This window comes from Manis pentadactyla, chromosome 12, assembly GCF_030020395.1.
Source record: "Manis pentadactyla isolate mManPen7 chromosome 12, mManPen7.hap1, whole genome shotgun sequence".
Classification (NCBI taxonomy): Eukaryota; Metazoa; Chordata; class Mammalia; order Pholidota; family Manidae; genus Manis; species Manis pentadactyla.
The window spans coordinates 23,445,093-23,465,139 of NC_080030.1; the positions used below are offsets into that span (position 1 = coordinate 23,445,093).

At 57.6% G+C, this 20,047-nt stretch overlaps 3 protein-coding genes across 6 annotated transcripts; 1 reads left to right on the forward strand and 2 right to left on the reverse strand.

Annotated features, from left to right (window-relative positions):
• Positions 1 to 370: 370 nt before the first annotated feature.
• Positions 371 to 9,382, forward strand: NR2F6 (nuclear receptor subfamily 2 group F member 6). The gene is made up of 4 exons (XM_036893379.2): positions 371 to 1,370; positions 4,875 to 4,969; positions 6,816 to 7,403; positions 8,640 to 9,382. Exons 1-4 carry the CDS (start codon positions 1,087 to 1,089, stop codon positions 8,912 to 8,914), a joined length of 1,242 nt encoding a protein of 413 aa, XP_036749274.2. The 5' UTR covers positions 371 to 1,086; the 3' UTR covers positions 8,915 to 9,382.
• A 2,580-nt stretch (positions 9,383 to 11,962) lies between these two features.
• OCEL1 (occludin/ELL domain containing 1) lies at positions 11,963 to 16,187 on the reverse strand. 3 transcript variants are annotated; one of them, XM_057490237.1, is made up of 7 exons: positions 16,053 to 16,187; positions 14,040 to 14,242; positions 13,543 to 13,719; positions 13,211 to 13,413; positions 12,830 to 12,995; positions 12,539 to 12,592; positions 11,963 to 12,355 (listed from the first exon to the last, which is right to left on the reverse strand). In XM_057490237.1, the coding sequence occupies exons 2-7, from the start codon at positions 14,145 to 14,147 to the stop codon at positions 12,233 to 12,235; spliced, it is 831 nt and encodes a 276-aa protein (XP_057346220.1). In that variant the 5' UTR covers positions 14,148 to 14,242; positions 16,053 to 16,187; the 3' UTR covers positions 11,963 to 12,232. The 3 variants fall into 3 exon arrangements, with proteins under 3 accessions (XP_057346220.1, XP_036749257.1, XP_057346219.1); XM_036893362.2 differs by having other exon boundaries at positions 14,079 to 14,268; positions 16,053 to 16,173; XM_057490236.1 differs by having other exon boundaries at positions 14,040 to 14,268; positions 16,053 to 16,173.
• Positions 15,213 to 19,481, reverse strand: USE1 (unconventional SNARE in the ER 1). 2 transcript variants are annotated; one of them, XM_036893358.2, is made up of 8 exons: positions 18,857 to 19,481; positions 18,516 to 18,565; positions 18,286 to 18,394; positions 18,050 to 18,202; positions 17,520 to 17,532; positions 17,047 to 17,074; positions 16,603 to 16,777; positions 15,213 to 16,360 (listed from the first exon to the last, which is right to left on the reverse strand). In XM_036893358.2, exons 1-8 carry the CDS (start codon positions 18,995 to 18,997, stop codon positions 16,178 to 16,180), a joined length of 852 nt encoding a protein of 283 aa, XP_036749253.1. In that variant the 5' UTR covers positions 18,998 to 19,481; the 3' UTR covers positions 15,213 to 16,177. The 2 variants fall into 2 exon arrangements, with proteins under 2 accessions (XP_036749253.1, XP_036749255.1); XM_036893360.2 differs by having other exon boundaries at positions 18,286 to 18,364; positions 18,857 to 19,394.
• Positions 19,482 to 20,047: the final 566 nt, after the last annotated feature.

Sequence of the window (20,047 nt, forward strand, 5' to 3'; positions counted from 1 at the left end):
CCGTGGGGCGCCTCGAGGGCGGTGGAGCGACTCAATGTCCAAGGCCTGAGATGGAGGGGAGGGCCTTGGAGAGACATCTTGGCTAGGTTGCGGAAGGGCAGAGGGCAGCGACAGCCCACGTTCCCGCCGCGGCCCGGCAGGGGTTAAGGTTGGAGCCGGGAGAAGGCGGGGATAGGGGTGAGGGGAGGAGGAGTGGGGGTGGGTCAGGCAGTGCGGCCCAGCGCTCCGCCCTCGCCCCACCCGCCGGCCCCCGGCACCGGGCGCCGCGCACGGCCACCCATGCCCTTATAAGGACGGCCGTCGCCGGGGCAACGAGCGCCCGCCCCCAGCCCTCGGCGCGCGCCCCTGCCCCCGCCCCCGCCCCCCGCCCGCCTCGCGAATGGAACGTTGTGTGTCAAGCCGGCCGCAGCGCGAGGCCGGCGCGCGGGGTCGGAGGAGGCGGCTAGAGCGTGGCTGGGGCCCAGGCTCAGGCCCAGGCCGGGCGGGCGCGGCCGCAGCAGGGGCGGCAGCTTGGGAAACGCCGGCCCGCGGCCCTATAGGCCCCGAGCGGCCGCCTGGGGGCCCGGGGGACCTAGGGGGCGCGGCGACCGGCTCAGGCGCGCGTCCGGCGCCCCTCCCCCCAGCCGCGGGCGTCAGCGCAACTTGCGGCCAAACTTTACCCCCGGCCTCCCGCGCTCGGATGGCAGCCCGCTAAGTTGGCCGCAGCCCCCGGCCGAGCGTCTGCCAGGCCAGAGGGCGCCCCCTGCGCAGCCTGGGCGGAGCCATGGCTCGCGGTCCCCCGCCGGGGCCCCAGGGCGGCGGGGCGCGAATCCCCGGGGCCCCCGGCCCGCGCCTCTAGTGCGCCCCCTCGGCCCCAGGCCCGGCCCCGCGCACGCGTGGGAAAGTTGGCCTGGAACCGGCCGGACCAGTTACGCCCGGGCGCGCGGACCGGTCGCAGGAAGTTGCTGCAAAACTTTTTTGGGGGGTGCAGCTGGTGCCCCCCGCGCGCCGCTGCCGGATGCGCGCCGGATAGTGTTCACGGGGCTGAGAGGAGTGCCCGGAGGGAGGAGCGCGGAGGGGGCGCCCCGGCCCCGCTGCCCTGAGGCTATGGCCATGGTGACGGGCGGCTGGGGCGGCCCCGGCGGCGGCGGCGACACGAACGGCGTGGACAAGACGAGCGGCTATCCGCGCGCGGCTGAGGAAGACTCAGCCTCACCCCCTGGTGCCGCCAGCGACGCTGAGCCGGGCGACGAGGAGCGGCCGGGGCTGCAGGTGGACTGCGTGGTGTGCGGGGACAAGTCTAGCGGCAAGCACTACGGCGTCTTCACCTGTGAGGGCTGCAAGAGCTTCTTCAAGCGGAGCATCCGCCGCAACCTCAGCTACACCTGCCGGTGAGCCCCCTATCAGCGTACCGCCGCTGTGCACCCTGCCCCGGCCTGGGCCGGGCCTCTGACCCGCTCGGTCACCTTGGGCCTGGCGCTGACCTTCCCTGGGCTTCTACTCTCCCTCAGAAATAGGGCCACAACCCTCTCACCCTTTTCCATTACATTCCTGGCATGTATACAGTCGGCGCTGAATCGATGCAGGTCCCCCTCGATCAGATGGTTCTTTGCTGCTTCCGCCGCAGTTTTCGCTCCACCTCCCTCCCTTATTATCTACGGAAAGGAGTCTTCTTTGCTTTGGGGGGAAGTTGGGGGTGCAGTCAGGGGTGGACCCAAACCCGGGACATCCCTTCTCTCGGGGTCCTCGGCTCTTCGGGGACTCTGCGGGAATCGAACGTGGAACTTGGACTGTGGAGCTCGCAGCGTCCAGGAGCCATTGTCTGCGGCCGCGCGGATCGATACGGCGCGCCCTTGGGGTCAAATATCACTTCCAAAGTCGCTCTGGCCACCGACGCGGCGATCGGAGAGAGGCTGGGGTGGCAGAGACGGCCTCCTTCGCATGGGGGCTCCTGCTGTGTGTGGGGAGGAGGGAGCTGGGCATCCCTATGGGAGGGATTTCCCCCTTCACCCTGTGCCTTGGGTCACTGGAAACCGCCAGTGGAGGTCCAGAGGGCAGCTGGATGTGACTGCACTTCAGCTGCTCCATCCCACAGACAGGAATGCGTGGGGATCGGGGGCTCCTGGAACAATCGCTGAAACTTCTATGGCTCTGAGACGGTGGGGGTGAATATTTCCAAGGAGGAATCCTGGGCTGTCCTAGGTTAGAGTCCCTGTAGACAGGTGTGGCCAGCTTCTCTGGTCTGGTTACTGCTACAGGTATTAGGTCCCCAGGATAAAGTGCTGGGGGTTGGGTATCCTGCCCAGGGTCCCCTTTTCCACCACTCTTGGGGTGAATGTCCTTTTGTCCATTGATATCCCTTTATTCTGTGCCCCCCATGAACACACCCAGGCTCTACAGAGCCAGGCTGGGGAGTCATTTCCCAGATGTGCAAAACTGAGGTTCAGAGAGGTAGTGGCACCTGTCCTGGGTCACCCAGGGAGAGACCTGCCCCAGTTGGGGCTTAGCAAGGGGAATTGTGGGTTGGGAAGAGTGGGGGCATCTGAGTTCTGCTCAGGGTGTCTCCATGGAGAGCTGCTGATGGAGAGCTTGTTGGCAAGGCCACTGGGTGGGGCCTGGGGACCTGAGGCTGGAGTTTGGCCCCAGGTCTAGGTCAGGACCTGCCTGGGGTGGCTTGCCCCCTCGTCCAGTGCTAACTGGGCCACCAGACTTTGTCCTCATTCTTGTTGCCGGAATAGCTGCCTGCTCTCTGGCCAGGTCTCTGGGGAAGGCAAGGGCAGGGTTTAGGCAGCTTGGGGTCCAGGGACGTCCTCAGGGCAGGGGCAAGGAGCATCAAGGCAGGGGAGAGGGGCATTCATTGGGGCTGGGACGTTCTTCAGACGCTCTGCACTGGGTTACCTGCTGAGGTCACTGCCCCTCTCTGAGCCTCAGATTGATTCAGCAAAGTCTCCTCAGGGCCTGGCCTGGGTGGTTCTATGCCAGTCCCCAATAGACCCCAGCTCCAAGCTCACCACTCTCCCAGTCTGTGAGATGCTGATGCCCCCAGCCTGTGTAGTCTGGGCTGGGCCAGGAGGAGGGATGGGTCTGGAATCCCAGGAGGGAGGAAGGGTCTCTGCCTGAGAGTCAAAGAGGACTGCCTGGAGGGAGAGACACAGGAGATGGACCTTAAAGGATGAGGGGTTTTGCAGGTAGAAGGGGGTGAAAGGCACTCATGCAGAGAGCGTGGTTCAGGCAGACACTGAGTGTCAGGGTGAGGATGCAGTGTGATAAGAGTCTCCCAGGCACAGGAGAACTTAAGGCTGAGTGGACCTGAAATGCTGGACTGAGGGTGACAGGAAGTCGAAGAATGTGTGTGAGGGCAAGGGAGGGCTGTGATCAAATTAGGCTGGAGGCCAGGAGGCCAGGGAGTAGGTTGAGTTGGGCCACGAGGTTGGGCAAAACATGTGCTGTTTAGATGGGATAACAGGTAGGACTTACTGGTTTCCCATCTGGAGGCATAAGAGATCTGTCCCAGCTGCACAGCTGGGGAAGTTGAGGCAGAAGTCTCAGGGCCTCCACTGAGGTCAGGGGACCCTGAGCTGAGCCCCTGCCTGCCTGCCCACCCCAGACCTGGCTGTTTCCACCCCGCTGCCCAAGACCCTCCCATTGCATGCCTGCTGGGCTTTGTTCTGGTTCTGCCTGAGCTCCCTCCACCCTAGCAGGGCCTCTTCCTGGGGGCTCGGGCTGGGCAGGGGTCAGAGGCCTGGGCTCTCTGAAACCAGCCATTGGGACTTCCAACTGGGGCCTGGGTCTCAATGCCATCCTCCATAGCTCCCCAGGTTGCCCCAGATCTAGTGTATCACATATGGAGCTGGCATGTGACCTCCCACTTCCAGGTGAGAAAACCGAGGCTCATTGGAGAAGTTGCTGTCCGAGGGTCAGGGCTGGGTGTCTGCAGCTTAGATGTGTTTGATTAACTTTAAGGAGTGTTTTACTCTGTGATTTTGTCTCTGGGTATCCATGTGGTGCCCAGCGGGAACCTAGGGGTGTCTGCCCCAGTCTGAGCCTTGGACAGCCCTGAGCCCAGCCAGGGTCAGAGGCCAAGGGGAAGAGGTGCTAGGGACATTTGAAGAACAAAGCCCTGAACCTTTCTGCTTGGGACTGACCCTAGATGGGAGCTCACTGCCTTTCATGGGGTGGCTCCCTCTCTCTTTCCTGGAAGAGGCAATGACAATCTCTGAAGGCCACCCAGAGGAAGCTTCTCGGCTCAGGAGTTGAAGGTCTTCCTAGAAGACGGGACATGGGCGTGAGATCTTAAAGGGGAAACAATTCCCTCCTTCTTTCCTTTGGTTCCTTCCTTCATTTGTGGTAGCCTTGTGGTGGGTGCTGTGAGCCCACAGAAGATTGGCCCTGGCTTGGCCTGGCCTCCATCTCTTAGTCAACTCACATAGCCCGTCTCTCTGATCAGATCATGTACCATTGCTGCTCTCACCTTGCCCTTGGGATAAAGAACCTGTCCTTTAGTCTGACATTGACAAGAAAAATGAAACTGTTCAGGCTTTCACATCTTTGCATTTCCAACCTTTTGCTCCTGTTGCAGCACCTGCCTGGCATTGTTTCTTTAGTCACCTGGGAAACTTCTATTCATCCTTCAAAACCCTCTTTTAACGTATCCTCCCTAGTGTGCCAGTCTACTTTGCCACATACTCCTGTTCATCTGTCACTACCTACTCTGGTTGCCATTTCCTCTTTGCAGACCTGGCAGGCTTAGTCTCTGTGCCCCTTTGGGGCCACCTGCCCAGCCTGGCATGGTGTTTCTCAGGTGCAGCCTTCAAAGGTGGTGTATACAGGGTGGATCAGGGGCAGTGGATGTGGGTGTCATGGTGACTATCACGGTGGCCTCTGTGTGCCTGCAGGTCCAACCGTGATTGCCAGATTGACCAGCATCACCGAAACCAGTGCCAATACTGCCGCCTCAAGAAGTGCTTCCGGGTCGGCATGAGGAAGGAGGGTGAGCACCTGCTGGGCTGGTGTACAGTGCAGGGGAACAAATAGCCTTCCCCTAAGCCCCTTCTCTCAGCGGAGGCTGGGGAGGGCAGGGTCTGGGAGCTGCAGAGGGTGCTTGCTAACCTCATTACCACTGATACTGAGATCCCGAGGGCCTTAGTCTGGCCCTGGGCGGAAGGAATCCAATTATCCGGGGCTGCCTGGTTGCTGTAGTGCAGCTGGGGACGCAATGGATTCTTGAACTCAGACCCATGTTAGGACTGCTCTCCAGTCCCCAGCCCCTTCTCCCTAGGTCCCCCTGGCCTCAGAGGTCGGATTCCTGTCCCTGACACCGCAGTGCCCCTCTGCCCTCCAGCCTGGCCACCATTTTATGAATGAGGATATATATTTTTATTTGATTTGCTTTCCCTCCACCCTCCACCCCTTGCTTTGTGTTTGCCCAAGGCAGGAACTTGCCCGATTAAAGCGAAGGGCAGCTTATCCTTCCGCCTGACCCTGGGCACTGGGAGCAAGAGGGAGGCCCAGCCTGTTGTCTCTGCCCTGGGGACTTGAGAGGACACACGTCCGGCAGCTGAGCCTAGAAGTCAACTAAATACTCGTAGAATTCAAGTGGAACCCAGAGGCTTCCAAATGGAGCCTGGGGGTTTGGGAGCAGAATCTGGCTTGTTAGATGAGAACCCCATGTGGGGCCGTGTCTCTGCCTGGACTGCCATAGGTCAGGCTGGCATTTCTTCCTTGCATCTGACCTGAGTCACTCCCCTGCTCAGAGTTGTTCTCTTAAAACAGTCTGATACTCCCTTTGGTCCTTTTAAGTTTGGGGCAATGCTCCTGCTCCCTGCCCCAGCCTGGGTTTTTCCCCCACTTGTCCATGTGACCTAAAATCCTGCTGTATTTCAAATCAGGGCTTCAGATCCTGTGACAAAGGCCAGGCAGACATGAGGCCACCATCCTCCTCTTTCTGTCAGTTTCCCTCTTGCCACCCACCTGATCACTGGGGACACTGGCTGAGGCCAAAGATGGATCTTCCCCCTGTTACAGGCAAGGCTACCAACGGAAGCTAATGTTCACTGAACACCTGCTAAAGACTAGGACCTAGTACTGGGGTCCCTGCAGGGGCCTAGACAGACCAACCAACCTGCTCTTGGGGACTGTGACCTGGGAGATGGGGCTGGGAGCTGTAGAAAGGATCCCACCTCCATAGGAGAGTCACTCACTTTTGGGGTAGGCTTGTCAGGGGCCCCAAGTAGTAGGAAGGTGCCCCCTTCCCTGACCCCATTCTCAGCCCTTGGCTTCTCCATAATTGACAGATGGGGGCATGAATGATAGGTTGAGCCTCTGGCTGCTGAGCCTGGGGCTTACACAGTCCAGTGGGTGGGGGCAGGGCATGAGATGAATTGGCCCTCACTGTCATTAGTCCCATTCGGGTAGGGAAGAGGCAGGGGTGGGGGGAGGGGCTGGACAGTGGCTGAGGCTGCAGGTCTCCAGCCAGGCTGTACACCCCTGGAGTAGAGTTGGGGGTCCAGGGAAGGGCATGGGGGACTTTGTGGGGAGCTGCTGAGTGACCCTCTGATGGCTTTCTCTCTCCCCCGTTATTCCTATCTGCCCTGCATGACTTTCTGGATACCCACTTTACCCCTTATTCCTTCCCTACCCTTCCCCCTCGTCCCACTCTGCCCTCTGGCCTCCCCATGACTCCCCAAACCCTATCCCCTCCTCATCCCGCTGTCTCCTCTCCCCTTCCCCTTGCCCTGATCCTGGTCCCCATCCCCTCTCCCCGTCCCTTCTCTCCCCGGCTGTGGGGGCCCTAATCTCCCTTCCCGCCACCCTGTCCTCTCCCTCCACCACCGCAGCGGTGCAGCGCGGCCGTATTCCGCACTCGCTGCCCGGCGCAGTGGCTGCCTCCTCGGGCAGCCCCCCGGGCTCAGCGCTGGCGGCGGCGGCGGGCGGAGACCTGTTCCCGGGGCAGCCGGTGTCGGAGCTGATCGCGCAGCTGCTGCGCGCGGAGCCTTACCCCGCGGCGGCCGGGCGCTTTGGCGCGGGCTTGGCGGGAGCGTTCGGCGCGGGGGGCGGCGCGGCGGGCGCCGTGCTGGGCATCGACAACGTGTGCGAGCTGGCGGCCCGGCTGCTCTTCAGCACCGTGGAGTGGGCGCGCCACGCGCCCTTCTTCCCCGAACTGCCCGTGGCCGACCAGGTGGCGCTGCTGCGCCTCAGCTGGAGCGAGCTCTTCGTGCTGAACGCGGCGCAGGCGGCGCTGCCTCTGCATACCGCGCCGTTGCTGGCCGCCGCAGGCCTGCACGCTGCACCCATGGCCGCCGAGCGTGCTGTGGCCTTCATGGACCAGGTGCGCGCCTTCCAGGAACAGGTGGACAAGCTGGGCCGCCTGCAGGTCGACTCGGCCGAGTATGGCTGCCTCAAGGCCATCGCGCTCTTCACTCCTGGTGAGATGCCCTCGACGGGGTAGGGCGGGGCTTTGCGGCCAAGGCTTTACGGGTAGGAGTGGGGAGGTTCTGATCCTGACCCCGGGCCCCATAGCCCTCCACTCCCAGAGCTGCGGTCCAGCACGCAACCTGAACGCTGAAGGGGGACTGTGGAGGGGATGATGTACGCAGTATGACACTCTGATGCGCCCCATTGATCCCAGGTCTAACAAGAGTCTGTCCCCACAGGCCCAAAGGTGGAACTCAGGTCCCCACGACCTTTCTCCCTGACTCCCAGGCTCCCTGAGACTGCCCCGCCCCCCCACATCAAGGTGTTCTTCGTGCTCAGTGAGCACTGACAGCAGAATTAGAGGTGGAGGCAAGGGTGGGGAGGTCCCTGACACGCAGCCTGGTTCTCAGTTCCTGATCTCTGCTCTCTAAACCCACTCCGCCCAATCAGGGTGCTCTTCCTGCTTTGTAAGTACTTATAGAGGGCTGCCAGGCAGGGGTGCCCTTACAGCTGGTTCTGGGCTCTCCACTCCCCGATTCCTGGCCCCAGACCTCTGGCCCAGGGCTTCCAGCCCGAGGCAAGCTGAGCTGGATTGGGTAGGACCATGGCTTGGAGGCCTCTCCCACTGACAGGCAAGGCTGTGTGAATACCTTCCTTGCCATTAGTTAACTATCCAGCCGCCGAAGCCCTACCTTACCGCAGAGCTGGCTCTGGAAGGCTCCAGAAGGCTCCAGATCCCACTAGGTGTCTCCTTGGGACCAGGGATGCAGGAACCAGACCAGGCCACTCTGGGAGGTGGCTTTCATTTGATACATATGGCTTTTGCCTCTCTTTCCTCATAAGAGTATTTTTTCAGCCCCTTCTCCGCTTCATGGGACGCTATCACATTCACTCACATTCCAGGCCCCTCTGGGCTTTGCCTGACTTCCCAAGCCGTTCCCCAGACCTCTGCTTCCCCTTGAGTTTGATTAGAACTTGTTTCCCTGCCAAAGGCATCATTTTGAGGCTTCCCTACCCTTGAAACCTAACTGCCTGCATCCCTGTGTCATTGTCCTCAGATAACACCACCTCAAATCATGAGGTCTGACACTCCTTAGATTACCCCCATTCGCGCCCCAGGCTCCCCTTTCCCACTTCCAAGTGCCTCTGCCCTCCGTATCCACAGCCCCGAGTGGTGTACCCCAGTCCCCTGGGACTCTACATACTCCCACCACCTCCCACTCCTGACATTGCTCTTGTGCCCCCAGATGCATGTGGCCTCTCGGACCCAGCACACGTGGAGAGCCTGCAGGAGAAGGCACAGGTGGCCCTCACCGAGTACGTGCGGGCCCAATACCCGTCCCAGCCCCAGCGCTTCGGGCGCCTGCTGCTGCGGCTCCCAGCCCTGCGCGCCGTCCCAGCCTCCCTCATCTCCCAGCTGTTCTTCATGCGCCTGGTAGGTAAGACGCCCATTGAAACGCTGATCCGAGACATGCTGCTGTCAGGAAGTACCTTCAACTGGCCCTATGGCTCAGGCCAGTGACTGGACAGGGCCTGGTGCGCTGTGGCTGGGTCTGCAGACCTCAAGGGACGTGGATGTTTGGGTCTGGAGTGCGGCCCCAGGTGGAGGACCCTGGCTTCTCTCAGACTATTTTTTAAAGACTGAAATGCTCGTCTTTTCTTTTTTTAAAATGATCATGAAACCGAAAAGAGACTGATTGTCCAGACTCCAGCTTCATCCTCCCCGGAACCCCTGGCCAAGATGGGGTGGGGAGGGACTGAGGGTCCAATCCTGGGACAGCCCGGTCCCTCAGTGCCCCGTGCATAAACTTGTGGGACAGTGGGGTTGGCTTCCCTGTGTCATGGACAAAGGCCTGATGTCTGGACTGGAAGGGCAGCCACAGGCCAGGCAGGGGTAGTGTGTGGCAGGTGGATTCTCTGGACATGTAATCCATGTTGGACACTACATGATGAATGAATTAAGGCCAATAATAAAGACATTTCCTACCCACATAGCCTCTGTCATCTTTGGGGTGGGGGCGTGGGGTGGAGGGCACCCTACCATGGGTACCCACTCCCAGCCATCCAGAACATCCACAACCCAAGAGCCCTACTTGCTATTTTTAAGACAGTTTTGTGGGGAGATTGAGACTGAGGGCAGAGAGGGGGGCCTGAGGTCAGCCAGTGAGTTTGTAGGAGTTGAACCCAGCAGATGGTATCTGGGCCCCAGTGTCCTCAGGAGTAACGTTTGGAGCTAGTTTTGTCACATGCCCTCAGCCCAGCCAGCCTTCCATTCCCCTGGCCACAGCAATTGGTCCAGGGAAGGCACATGGCCCAAAGCTGGCCAATGAGAGTTGATGGTAGGATTTGGAATTAGGATATAATTCAAAGCACACAGCAGAGTCAAAAGAGGAAGACCAATTTCCCAGAATACCTTTGGAACTCCTGATCAAGCTATAACTGAGATGGTCCCAGGTATTTCAGTTCCACGAGCCTCTTTCCCCTTTTGTGCCTGAGGCAATTTGAGTTTGGTTTCTTCTCACGAGTAACTAGAAGACTCCTGTTTTGGTGAATGGCATTTGGAAATTGGGAACTTTCAAGGACAGACTTTCAAAGGTGGACTTAGTTGAGCTGATGTGGGGTGATGCAAAGCACCAGGACCTTGCCATCCTGGCCTCATTTATAATTTGTGGCCCAGGTGGGGAAGGCAGGACGCTGGCTCTGGGGGTGGGTAGGAAGGGCCTGGATGGTGGTAGGTGGGGGTGGCACCTCTTGGCCCTGAATGTGGTCTTGCCAGGCAGACAAGCCCTCCATCAAAGATGCCCCTTTGAAAACAGAGAACTCAGGTCTCACCCACAGGCTGGGTTAGCACTCAGCCCTTAAAAGGCAGTCCCACTATTCCAAAATGCAGCCTCTTAGAACCCAGCTGTGGGATTAATGGGATTAATACATAAATCAAGTAATATAGAAATCAAATGTACAAATGCATATGCCCTGATTGTTTCTCCTACAACTCCTGATGCATGATCAGTAACAAAATGAGTAAAGACAAAACAGTTCCTACAACTCGTGACCACCCTCACATGGTTTCGGTGTCCTTGAGGAGTGTCACATCCTAGGGCTGGACTCAAGGTCAGATAATGATTGTGTGTTGATCATGTATGTGTTGAACCCCCTACTCAGAATTCTTTGGATGTTTGGGTTCATTTGCTTAATAAATATGAAGGGTGCCCTCTCGGCACCACTCTTGTGCTGTTATGCCTTGAGCCCCCTGGCTGGTCCTTTCAGGTCTTCGATATCTCATTGCCTCTCCTACCTTATCTGTGGGTCAGAGGCGGGGAGGGGCCGACACCAGCCTTACTATCCATCCTGGGAGGCCTGGTAAGGTGCAGGGAACGGCCATTTCCTGTGAATGAATGTGGGTCTCCTAGGTATGCCCTGCCCCCAGAATGGGACTGAGGTAGGAGTGGGTTTAAGAGGATACTGGGTTCCCATGGAGGTTGGACTGGTTTCCGTCCTGCATCACAATCTTTCAAGATGTCCTGTGGGTAAGGGAATGTATGCCCACTACAGTCAGGCTGGAGAGCAACAACCTCTGAGGCTTGCAGGATATTTGAGGACTGAGTGAACCCACTGCATTGTCTGACCTGATGTCCAGTCCCCAGGCCAGAGACTTGGATGTCTGTCTAGGCCTGATGCTGAACTCCTACTTCTCTTACAAAGCCCTACCCATATTGCCCCTCCTTCAAGAAGACATCTTGAGCCTCCCTTGTGGTTAAGACTCTGCTATCCAGTTCTCCATTACTACTCTACCACACTGGGCACAGGACTGTCTTCCCTGTGGACAGGGGTTCCGTGAGGATTCATCCTGGACTGAGTCCTGTGACTCAGTGGCTGGCACTGCCCTTCCTGCCTGCAATCTGCCTCCCTGATTGTCTGTATCCCTGAGGCTCTCTTGTGAGGCCAAGACTCAAAGAGAGCAGCCGCTGGCCCACTATCACAAAGCCCCTTAGGGACCACCTGGCCCTATCAGTGCCCACCCACCCTACCCAGGGCCCAGCAAGAGGTGGGCACTAGGTGACCCTCCGCAGGATCAGGTGCATGAACTCAACACAGCACCTGGCTTCAATCGCTGTTCAGTTTGCAGTGTCCTGGGAGAAGAGAACTTTAGGGTTCCATTTATGTGGGCTGGCATCAAGGCATCCTGCAGGGCTCCCAGGCTGTCTGCCTCTTTCAGGCAGTTTCCAGAAATACACCATGTGAAGTCTTCGGGATGCTGTCCCAGCAAGACTACTGAGCCTCTTCTAGACCTGCTTCCTTCCATTACTGGATTAATAGAAATTCTTGGCCCCTGGGGCTCTCCAACCCCAAGCTTGGCTGAGGAGGTGATGCTGGATGTCAGCCCTTCAGCTTCCCACTGGAAGGCTACTTGAAGCTCTTGTAGTAGAGGTAGGCTTCTGGACAGACAAGGGTTCACACCCTGGCCGAAGACCCTGGACAAGTCCCTTTCCTGGAACCTCGGTTTTTTTAAGAACAATTTTTCAGTGACAACTAAGTGAGGTCAGGAGTGTTAAGCAACTGTACACAGTAGGAACTTAATAAATGTTTATTCCACTGGGATGGAAAGCAGGAACTGCTTCTAGGGGATGGGCTGAGATCTGGGGTCAGGGCTGGGTGTCCCAGAGGAGATCCTAGGAAGGCTTCCTGGAGGAGGGGCCATCAGAGCCAGGCCTCAAAGACTGAGGCATTTGCAATCAGGGAAAATTGCCCAGTCACAGTGAACAGCAAGAGCTAAGGCTGGGAGGTAGGGAGAGAAGGTAGGGTGGGGCACCCCAGTGTGTCCCTCTGTCTGCCCGGATGCTCAGAAGTACACAGATTCCTCACTGTCTCCTCGCTCATTGAATTTCTGGATTTGCATCTTGAGGTGCCTTAATTTGCCCTTCAGGTAGCAGCAGCGAGCCTGCTTGTCCAGGAAGCTGGGGTCCTGGGCAGGGTGAGAGCCGGGGAAGTCCTTGTGGCAGTGTGACCTACAGTCCTCAAGCTGCTCAACCCTTTTCCTCTTTGAGCCTTAGTTTTCTGTCTTTGAAACTGGGCACATGTGTCCCAGTTTCGTAGGAATGTCAGGGGTACAAAGGCCAGCCTGTGGGACTCAGGAGGCACGACTCACTGTCTGCTTTTTCTCAAATTCCCTCCAGATACGGGCAGCAACTTGGGCCTCCTTCTGCAATGGGAGAAAGACGGAGTGCTCAGGGAGTGCCGGCACCAAAGAGGGACAGGGAAACTGAGACTCAGAGAGACAAACTGTCTATGGAGGACCTCAAGGGCTGACCTTGGCCCATGTGCTGTAGTGCCCACCCAGCCTGGAGGAGGAAGGGGCCCAAAGACTGGGATGTCTTGGAGGCCGTATTCAGGCCAACTGGAAGGGCTGTGGGACAGGGGTTTCTGCCTGGGTGCTGACCTGGCTTCTGGCACGGGGCAGTGAGTTCAGTAGCGCTTCCAGCTGCTGGAGCTTAGCCTGTGCAGAGTCCACCTCCTGCTGGAGCTCCAAGAACTCTGTGTACTGGTCCTGGAATACTGCTGCGTAGCGGCTACGTTCCCGCTCACTGCTCACGGGTGGGTACTTACTGCCAGGTTCAAAGGGGGTCAGAGTGTGAGTGTAAAGAATCCCTTCCTTTCCCCCAAAGAGTGTAATTGGTTTTTCTTTACCCATGTTGAGCTCCCTGCCCCAAACTCCTTTTTCCTTTTTTACTATCTGGTAAACTCTTATTTGTCAGAGCCCCAGCCCAGCCTTAGTTCCCCTTCCCTGTTCTCAGGCATCAGGAACAGCATGGGGACTCACAGCTCATAGTCGGGCACTGGGCAGGGCCTACGCATATGCCCCCCAGGAACAGCTCCTATAGGCTTCTTGGTGCTCAGGAGGGCCCTGAAGGGCAACTCATCTTCAAATACAATCTTCCTGGGCTTTGCCTTGTGGTCTTCTGGCTGGGGCTGCCCCATAGGGCGGCGGGGGCTGGTTTCCAGGACACGAGGCACCACCAGTGGCTGCAGACGCCGCAGGCATCACGGTTTGGTGTTAAAGAGGGTATCGGGAGGCCGGATTCCCTCAACCTGGGGGGGAATGAATCCTTTGCCTAGGCTCGGCCTTGGAACCCTCCTCCCTTTCAGACTCACCGGGGGCCCAGGGCCAGGTGGGTGGGTCTGTAGGTCCCCCCGGGAGCCGCGGTTATGCTGGGGCTCCCGGGTGGGCATCGGCCTCGGGGAGGCACCGCTCGGGCGTCCCCGGGGCGGCGGGTGAGTCCTGCGGGGGGCGTCGTGGCCCGCGCGTGGCGGGGGCAGGCGGCGGGCGGCCTGTGGACACCGGAGGAGGTTGCACCTGGAGGCTGGCAAGGGGGGAGGCCACAGGGGAGGCGGACTCCAGAGCTACAAACTCACCACCGGCAGGCGCGTTCTACAGCCCCGCCACTATTTGCATAAGTCCCACGCGATTGGCCCTCAGAACAGCCCAGGCCCCGCCTCTGGCTGCGTACTCCGGAAGGGCGCTATGCAAACGAGCCGTGACACCACCTCGCATTCCGGGCCTGGCTCAAGTTAACTCCCGTGCTGCTGTAGCCCCACCCACTAGGGAACGTGAAGTCCGCGGACACCGCCCCCGAGGAGCCCCCCAGGACCTCCGCCCCAGCTGCGGGTCGCACGGCCGGGGGATCAACCTGTCCCAGCGTCCGGGGCTTCGAGCCTGGGTCCGTTTCCAGAGAGGCGCCTGAGTCGAAGTTGTGCATTAACTTCAAGGCTGGACCCAACTGGCGGGGCTGCTCCGCAGGGCCGGGTCGGGCTCCGACAGGATGGGGTGGAGTTCGCGGCGAGGGGGCAGGGCCTGACGACGGGAAGTAGACTCACACCCTGTAAGCGCAAGTTCATGTCTAACGTAGACTGCGTTTTGCACTGTGTTGGAGGCTGGTAACCCACACCCTCTCTGACCCTCAGTTTTTTGGTCAGAAAACCTGGTGGTTTTGGCGAACTTGTACTTACTTACTCACAGTTGTATTTAAAAAGTGCTTCTTTAATCACTATTGGCATATTTAGAAAAATTAAAGCAATAGAAAAGATACATTAAGGCAAAAGTGAGCTTTTCATCCACCTCTGTCCCCAGGGGCAGCAGGTAATGTGCCTTCTTCTGTTTCCTAATTAAATGAAACACAAAGGTAAATATTTCCCTCATTACAGACAGTGCTGCAAGAAATACTCAGGCGCAAATTTCTCGGCCACTTATTAGGTAGGATTTGTCACACAAATCCCTATAAGTGTATTTGCCTGGGCAAGGAGACCTGTGTATTTTATTTGGAAAGATATGGTCAAGTTTTTCTTCAGTGAGGTTTCACCTGACCTGCACCGGGGAAATGCTGGTTTTCCCACAGTGCTGGTTTGGCTTGAGATTTTTCAGTTAGGTAAGGAAAATATCCATCTATTCCTCATTAAGAGCTGTTGAGTAATGGATGCTTATTAGTACAAAGTATTATTTCGCCCTGTTTACAGTTTTGTTTCCTGTTGCCTTAATGACAGGCTTCCTAATGAATTATCTCCATATCTCAGGTGTGAGCCTTCTTATGATCTATTTATTAAAAAATTGCCACTAGAGCAGATAAAAAGGTCTACCTGGTGGCTTTGCCCTCCTGTTGGTGGAGAGGGGGGGTGTCCATGTGGGATCATCCATGCATGGCCCATAGGGTCTAACCTATGCTTCCACGGGTCTGGGACAGACACCGTCTTGCCTGAGGGTTTCAGCCCTGGGCAAGTTCACTATGAATTCAGTGAGACCAAGAAATGACAACAGAACATTCTTGGGGTAAAAGGGTTTATACCCAGCTTTATTCTCATGGTGGTATGTTGAGCACTAGAATCATGTCTGCATCCGGTAGTCTGCAGGTCCGTAATCCACCTCCATCTCTGATGGAGCACTCTGCCCAGAGCACTAGGTGGAGTGCTTTATATAGCAACTCAGTCAATAATAGCTCATTGCTAATGGGTGTAGAGGCATTAGCTTAGCAATAAGCCAATTACGTCATCAAATAGTTTACAGTCAGGTGAGGATCCTGGCTACAGGAACTTCCATTTTCCCCACATAGCCCCATGTCACCTGTCCACTCTCCCTCACAAAACTCCCTTGGTCAACCCCGCTATAAGTTTTGCCCCAGGAATCTGGAGTGGGAGTGAGCAGAGCCCAGGACCAATGGTTCCCCTGGGACTCCCACTCTATGACCTCTTCCAGGGTCCCAACTCCAGTGGCCACCCGTTTTCTCTGCAATGATCAGACTGTGACCTGATAGGGCAGGGCAGAGCCTCCACTGACCCTTACGTGTTTGTTGAATGATTGCCTGAAACCTATACAGCTTCCTAAACAGTTAGGCTATGGCTGGGCTGAGCCCAGTCCCTGAATTACCACCTTTAATCCCAAGGAAGCCCCAGCACTGATGGCCCCTCCTTCAGGCTGACCTCCAGGCACCCCCACCCCCACTCCTCTCCCACATTCCAGGCATCACCCTGACCCCACAGGGCTGAAGGGCATTATATTCGGCTCTCACTGCACTAGACTGGGGGTTCTTGGGGCTCAGTCTTTTTCAGTGTGGGGAAGGTACCAGTGAGGAATGGAAGGAGAGTTTGCTGATTTACCACCCCTGCAGACTGACCTTGCTCTCCTGCTCATGCACACTCTGTGGCTCTCAGGAACCTTCAAAAACCCTCATATCTTGTTGCCAACCCCAAAGGGCACCCCTGGACAGATGGAGGGTAGAAGATGAGTTAGGTCAGATCTTCATTTGAGTTTCGGCATGATACGGATGAAGAGGATCATATTGATGAAGATGAAGCAGACAATAATAAGCATGGCCCAGAGCAGCCAATTGACTGACTTCTGTGTGTGCTGCTCTAGCCGCTCTGATTCTGTCTTCAGCTTCTCTAGGTTCTGGTCAGCCATCTTTAGTGAGTGTGACAGGGTCTGTAGGGGGAAGTGGGGAAAGTGTCAACAGGGCTATGGACACATATGGTCTCTGTATTGCTCTGGGGCAAGTCTAAACCTCTTGGCCCAAGGGGGTGAGGTGTCCTCTGCTGAGAATGCCACTTTTGCCTTCCATCAAACTCTTATTCATCCAACAAAGCCCTGCCCAAAATGCCCCTATACTGGGAAGCCTTCTCTGATGCCTCAGGGCAGAGGCTGGGACGTTCTCACAGTTCTCACACCTGGTTGTCCTTCTTGATGACGCTCTGGGCAGCGAGTGTGTTGGTCTTGAGGCTCCGGGCCAGGCCTAGCATCTCCTCTGCCAGTTTCTCCTGGAGATTCTGATGTCGCTGCAGGACAAGGTCTAGTTCGGCTGCCGATTGCTTCTCATCCACTGGCCTGGGCCCTGACACCCCACTGACCCCACATGTGGGTGCACAGTTGGGAATGAGATGGGGTAGGGGAGAGGAAGAGATTGACATGTTCCCAATGAACCCAGAGATTATGACTCCAGCCACTGCCCTGCTTGGGGCTCAGTTTTCCTTTCTTTGCTTGGGCTTCTGGGAAGAGCAGCCCTAGAAGTAAGTTCTGATTGGTGACTCAGAAGCCTGTGCTAGTGCCTCAGTGGTGCCTGGTTTGTCCAGCCCCCCTTCCCACCGTGCTGCCCAAGTGCTGAAGACACTCACATTCTCTTCCTCACATCCAGCTCAGGCTCTGGAAGCAAAACAGGCCAAGGAGGAAGAAAGGGAAGGTCAGTTTCTGTTTTCCAGCTTTCTGACCATTACCTGTGATGTGTCTGCTACTGATAATGTCCTTTCCTGTCTTATTTCCCACCCACTGGGCTCCTAACTATGCTTCAAAGTGCTAGATCAAATGCCCTGTCTTCTGGGAAATTTTTCTCATGCTCATCTGGGCACCCCCCAGCTCCAGGTCCCTCCTGCCAGCATAATCTTGGCCTCATGTGGTGGGCATCTCCAGCTGTTTCCTTTGGTGATGACTTCCTCTGCTCTGTCCTCTGACCCCTGGACGTAACTCTCCCTGGCCTGCAGAAGACCCTGTAGTAGCCAGGGAAGGCCTGAAAGATGTGGGGCAGCAAGGATACATTACATGTCTTCTACCAGGCTGAGCTTTGAGTCCTGTTCTACTTAGGATAACTCACCTCCAGCAGAGTCCTGTGAGAAAAAAGGATGGACATGAAGTTACCCATCTCATCATGCCCCCAAATCCATTCTTTCTGCTCTCAGAAACTCCCCAGCCTCAGTCAGGGCGCTGGGAAAGTCCTGTGACTGCTGAGCCTCAGCTTTCTCATCTATAAACTGGTAACAACTCATATTGTGAAGGGTGTAGCTGATCCACATATGGTCCTTAGAAAGGCACTTGTCTTTCTGTTTTACAGATGAAAAACTGGTCTGTCTGTGGCAAGAGGAGACAAACTCATCTGCTCTGGGACAACTCTGGGGTTTAACCAGACAGGTGCCATTTTTGCCTTGTACCAAACTCCTATATTCATCCAGCAAAGCCCCAGCCACAGTACCTCTCTGCTGGGAAGCCTTGTCGGATAGCCCAGGGCAGAGGTTGTTGGGCCCCCAGGATCCCTGCCCCTGACAGTATTTGTTGATCTGGCCATCCCCAGGCACTGAATTCCTGTCGCTGACCAATGGTTCCCAAGGACCAGAGAGGGAGCCCTACCATGGCTAGAAGCTCACTCCTCATCTCGGTGGTGTACTGTGCTCGTGACTGCAGATGCACTGTTTTGGTAGCAGGCACCCGCTCCCTGGCTGTGGTTGGCACGCGGCCGGGGGCCAGAAACTGGTTGGCTAGTGCCTTCTCTGAGGAAGAGGTCTGCAGAAGAGAGGAGAGGGGTCACCAGAAGGGTGGCTCCTGGGGACCCAGGTGAGCCTGATGGGGGAGGCACCCCTACTCACCAGCTTCTCAGCTTGCAGCATTCCCTTCAGAAAATCCACCTTGCGGGAATATTCATTGATTACCTCTGAGGCTGGTTTGCTGGAAGTCAAGAAGAGGAAAACCTGCCCACTGTCCCCCAGTTCAGGGAAGGGTCTCAGCAGGGGCCGGAGCCCAGGGATCCCCCCCAAACAGGAGCTGACCTACTGGTTCCCACCCAGGATTCAAACTCCCTGCAGCCACCTGCACTCACCTCGCCTGAGCCTTCAGGGCCTGCAGCATGTCCTCAAGGGCCCCCACGTACTGCGGAGGAAAAGTGGAGCGTCACTCTGACCCCCCTCCAGACCCCAGCTCTCCAGGTACCGCTCTGAGGGGTCAGAACCGGTGAGGGGCTGGGCCAGAAAGGGGAGGGGGCGGCCCCAGAAGAGCCCAGGGGGCGGGGCCGGGCCGGGGCTGCAGGTGGACGTGGCAGAGCCGGCCGGGAAGGGCGTGGCCAATGGCTGCTGGGGCGGGGGAGTTGAGTCCAGTGGCCGCCATGTCTGGGGACCTCCCCCCGGGGGTCGGGCTCTACGCGGCCGCACGGTTTCCCCTCACCTTCTCCAGCCGCCACTCGTCCGGGTCCCGCTTCTCTGCTGCCATCGTCTCGCAGCGGCACAGCAGCCGCACCAGATTCAGCTCCAGCCTCGACGCTGCCATCGCCACCCAGCGGTTCCCTGCCGCTTCCGCTGGTGCCATCTTGAGGGGGGGGCGGAAGTACCTCTATGGGGCCTCCTTCCGGACAGACGGGCTCCGCTGTTCCATCTTTGCTTGGGGCGGAAGTAATGCCATATTTCAGGGAGAGGCACCGTCTGGTTCATATTTATTCAGGACTGGGCCGCGTCTTTCTCTCGCGAGGCTTCAGCCTCACGGAATGTTTAAACGCACCGGGTCCTTTGGGGTCGGGGCAGCGTGGAACGAGTCCTTTGCTTCTTCCTTTCCCCAACCTCAAAATTTCTTCCGTAGACCACTCCTGCCTCGGTTTTCCCACAGTGAGCGCTTCCGCGTCCAGGAGGACTTCCCCGGGCTCTGCTGGAGGAGAGCGCCCTGCCCTGGGACTTAGGAATCCTAGCCTTGGGCCCCCATTTCTGCAACTATGAGCTTCCGGGTCCGCCTCTGACCCCACCTCCTGCGGTGGCCTTGAGCGAATTTCTTCTGGGTCTGTTTCCTCCCTTGGGAAATGGGCAGTGTGACAGTGCCTGCCTCAGGGACGGGTGGGACGGGGCCATCCCTAACGACCAGGTTTTCATGGAGGGAACCCCACCTGGGTGCCCAGGAAGCTGGTCAGTTCTGCGGACTCCCCCTACACCCCAGGCCTGCAGAGCGCCCGCCCCTTCCTGCAGTGGACAGAGTGAGGATGGAGGCTTCACAGGGATTGAAGCTGGGCATGCAGCCCTCATCTCCCCACTCCACAGGTCACCTGTGTCCTGGTCATACGCATGGGCTTGGTGTCCTTGCAAACTACCACAGAGGAGACCAAACCCACGGTGGATAAAGGGGGTCTCGAGGCAGACAGGGCAGGATCTGAACCCTAACGCCACCCACCCCATCACAGCGTGTGGCCTTGGACGAGCTCTCCAAGTCTCTTCAATGTAGTCTGGATTCGGGTTCTTCAAGGTCCCCCACAGGCCCCACCTGACAGTTCCCTGGGAGCTCTTCTGCCTGAATGCAGCTCTGCCAGGGGCTCCCTGCTCCCTTGGCTTTCTGGATCACCAAGAAGCATCTCCAGGAAGCCCACCTGCCTCACTG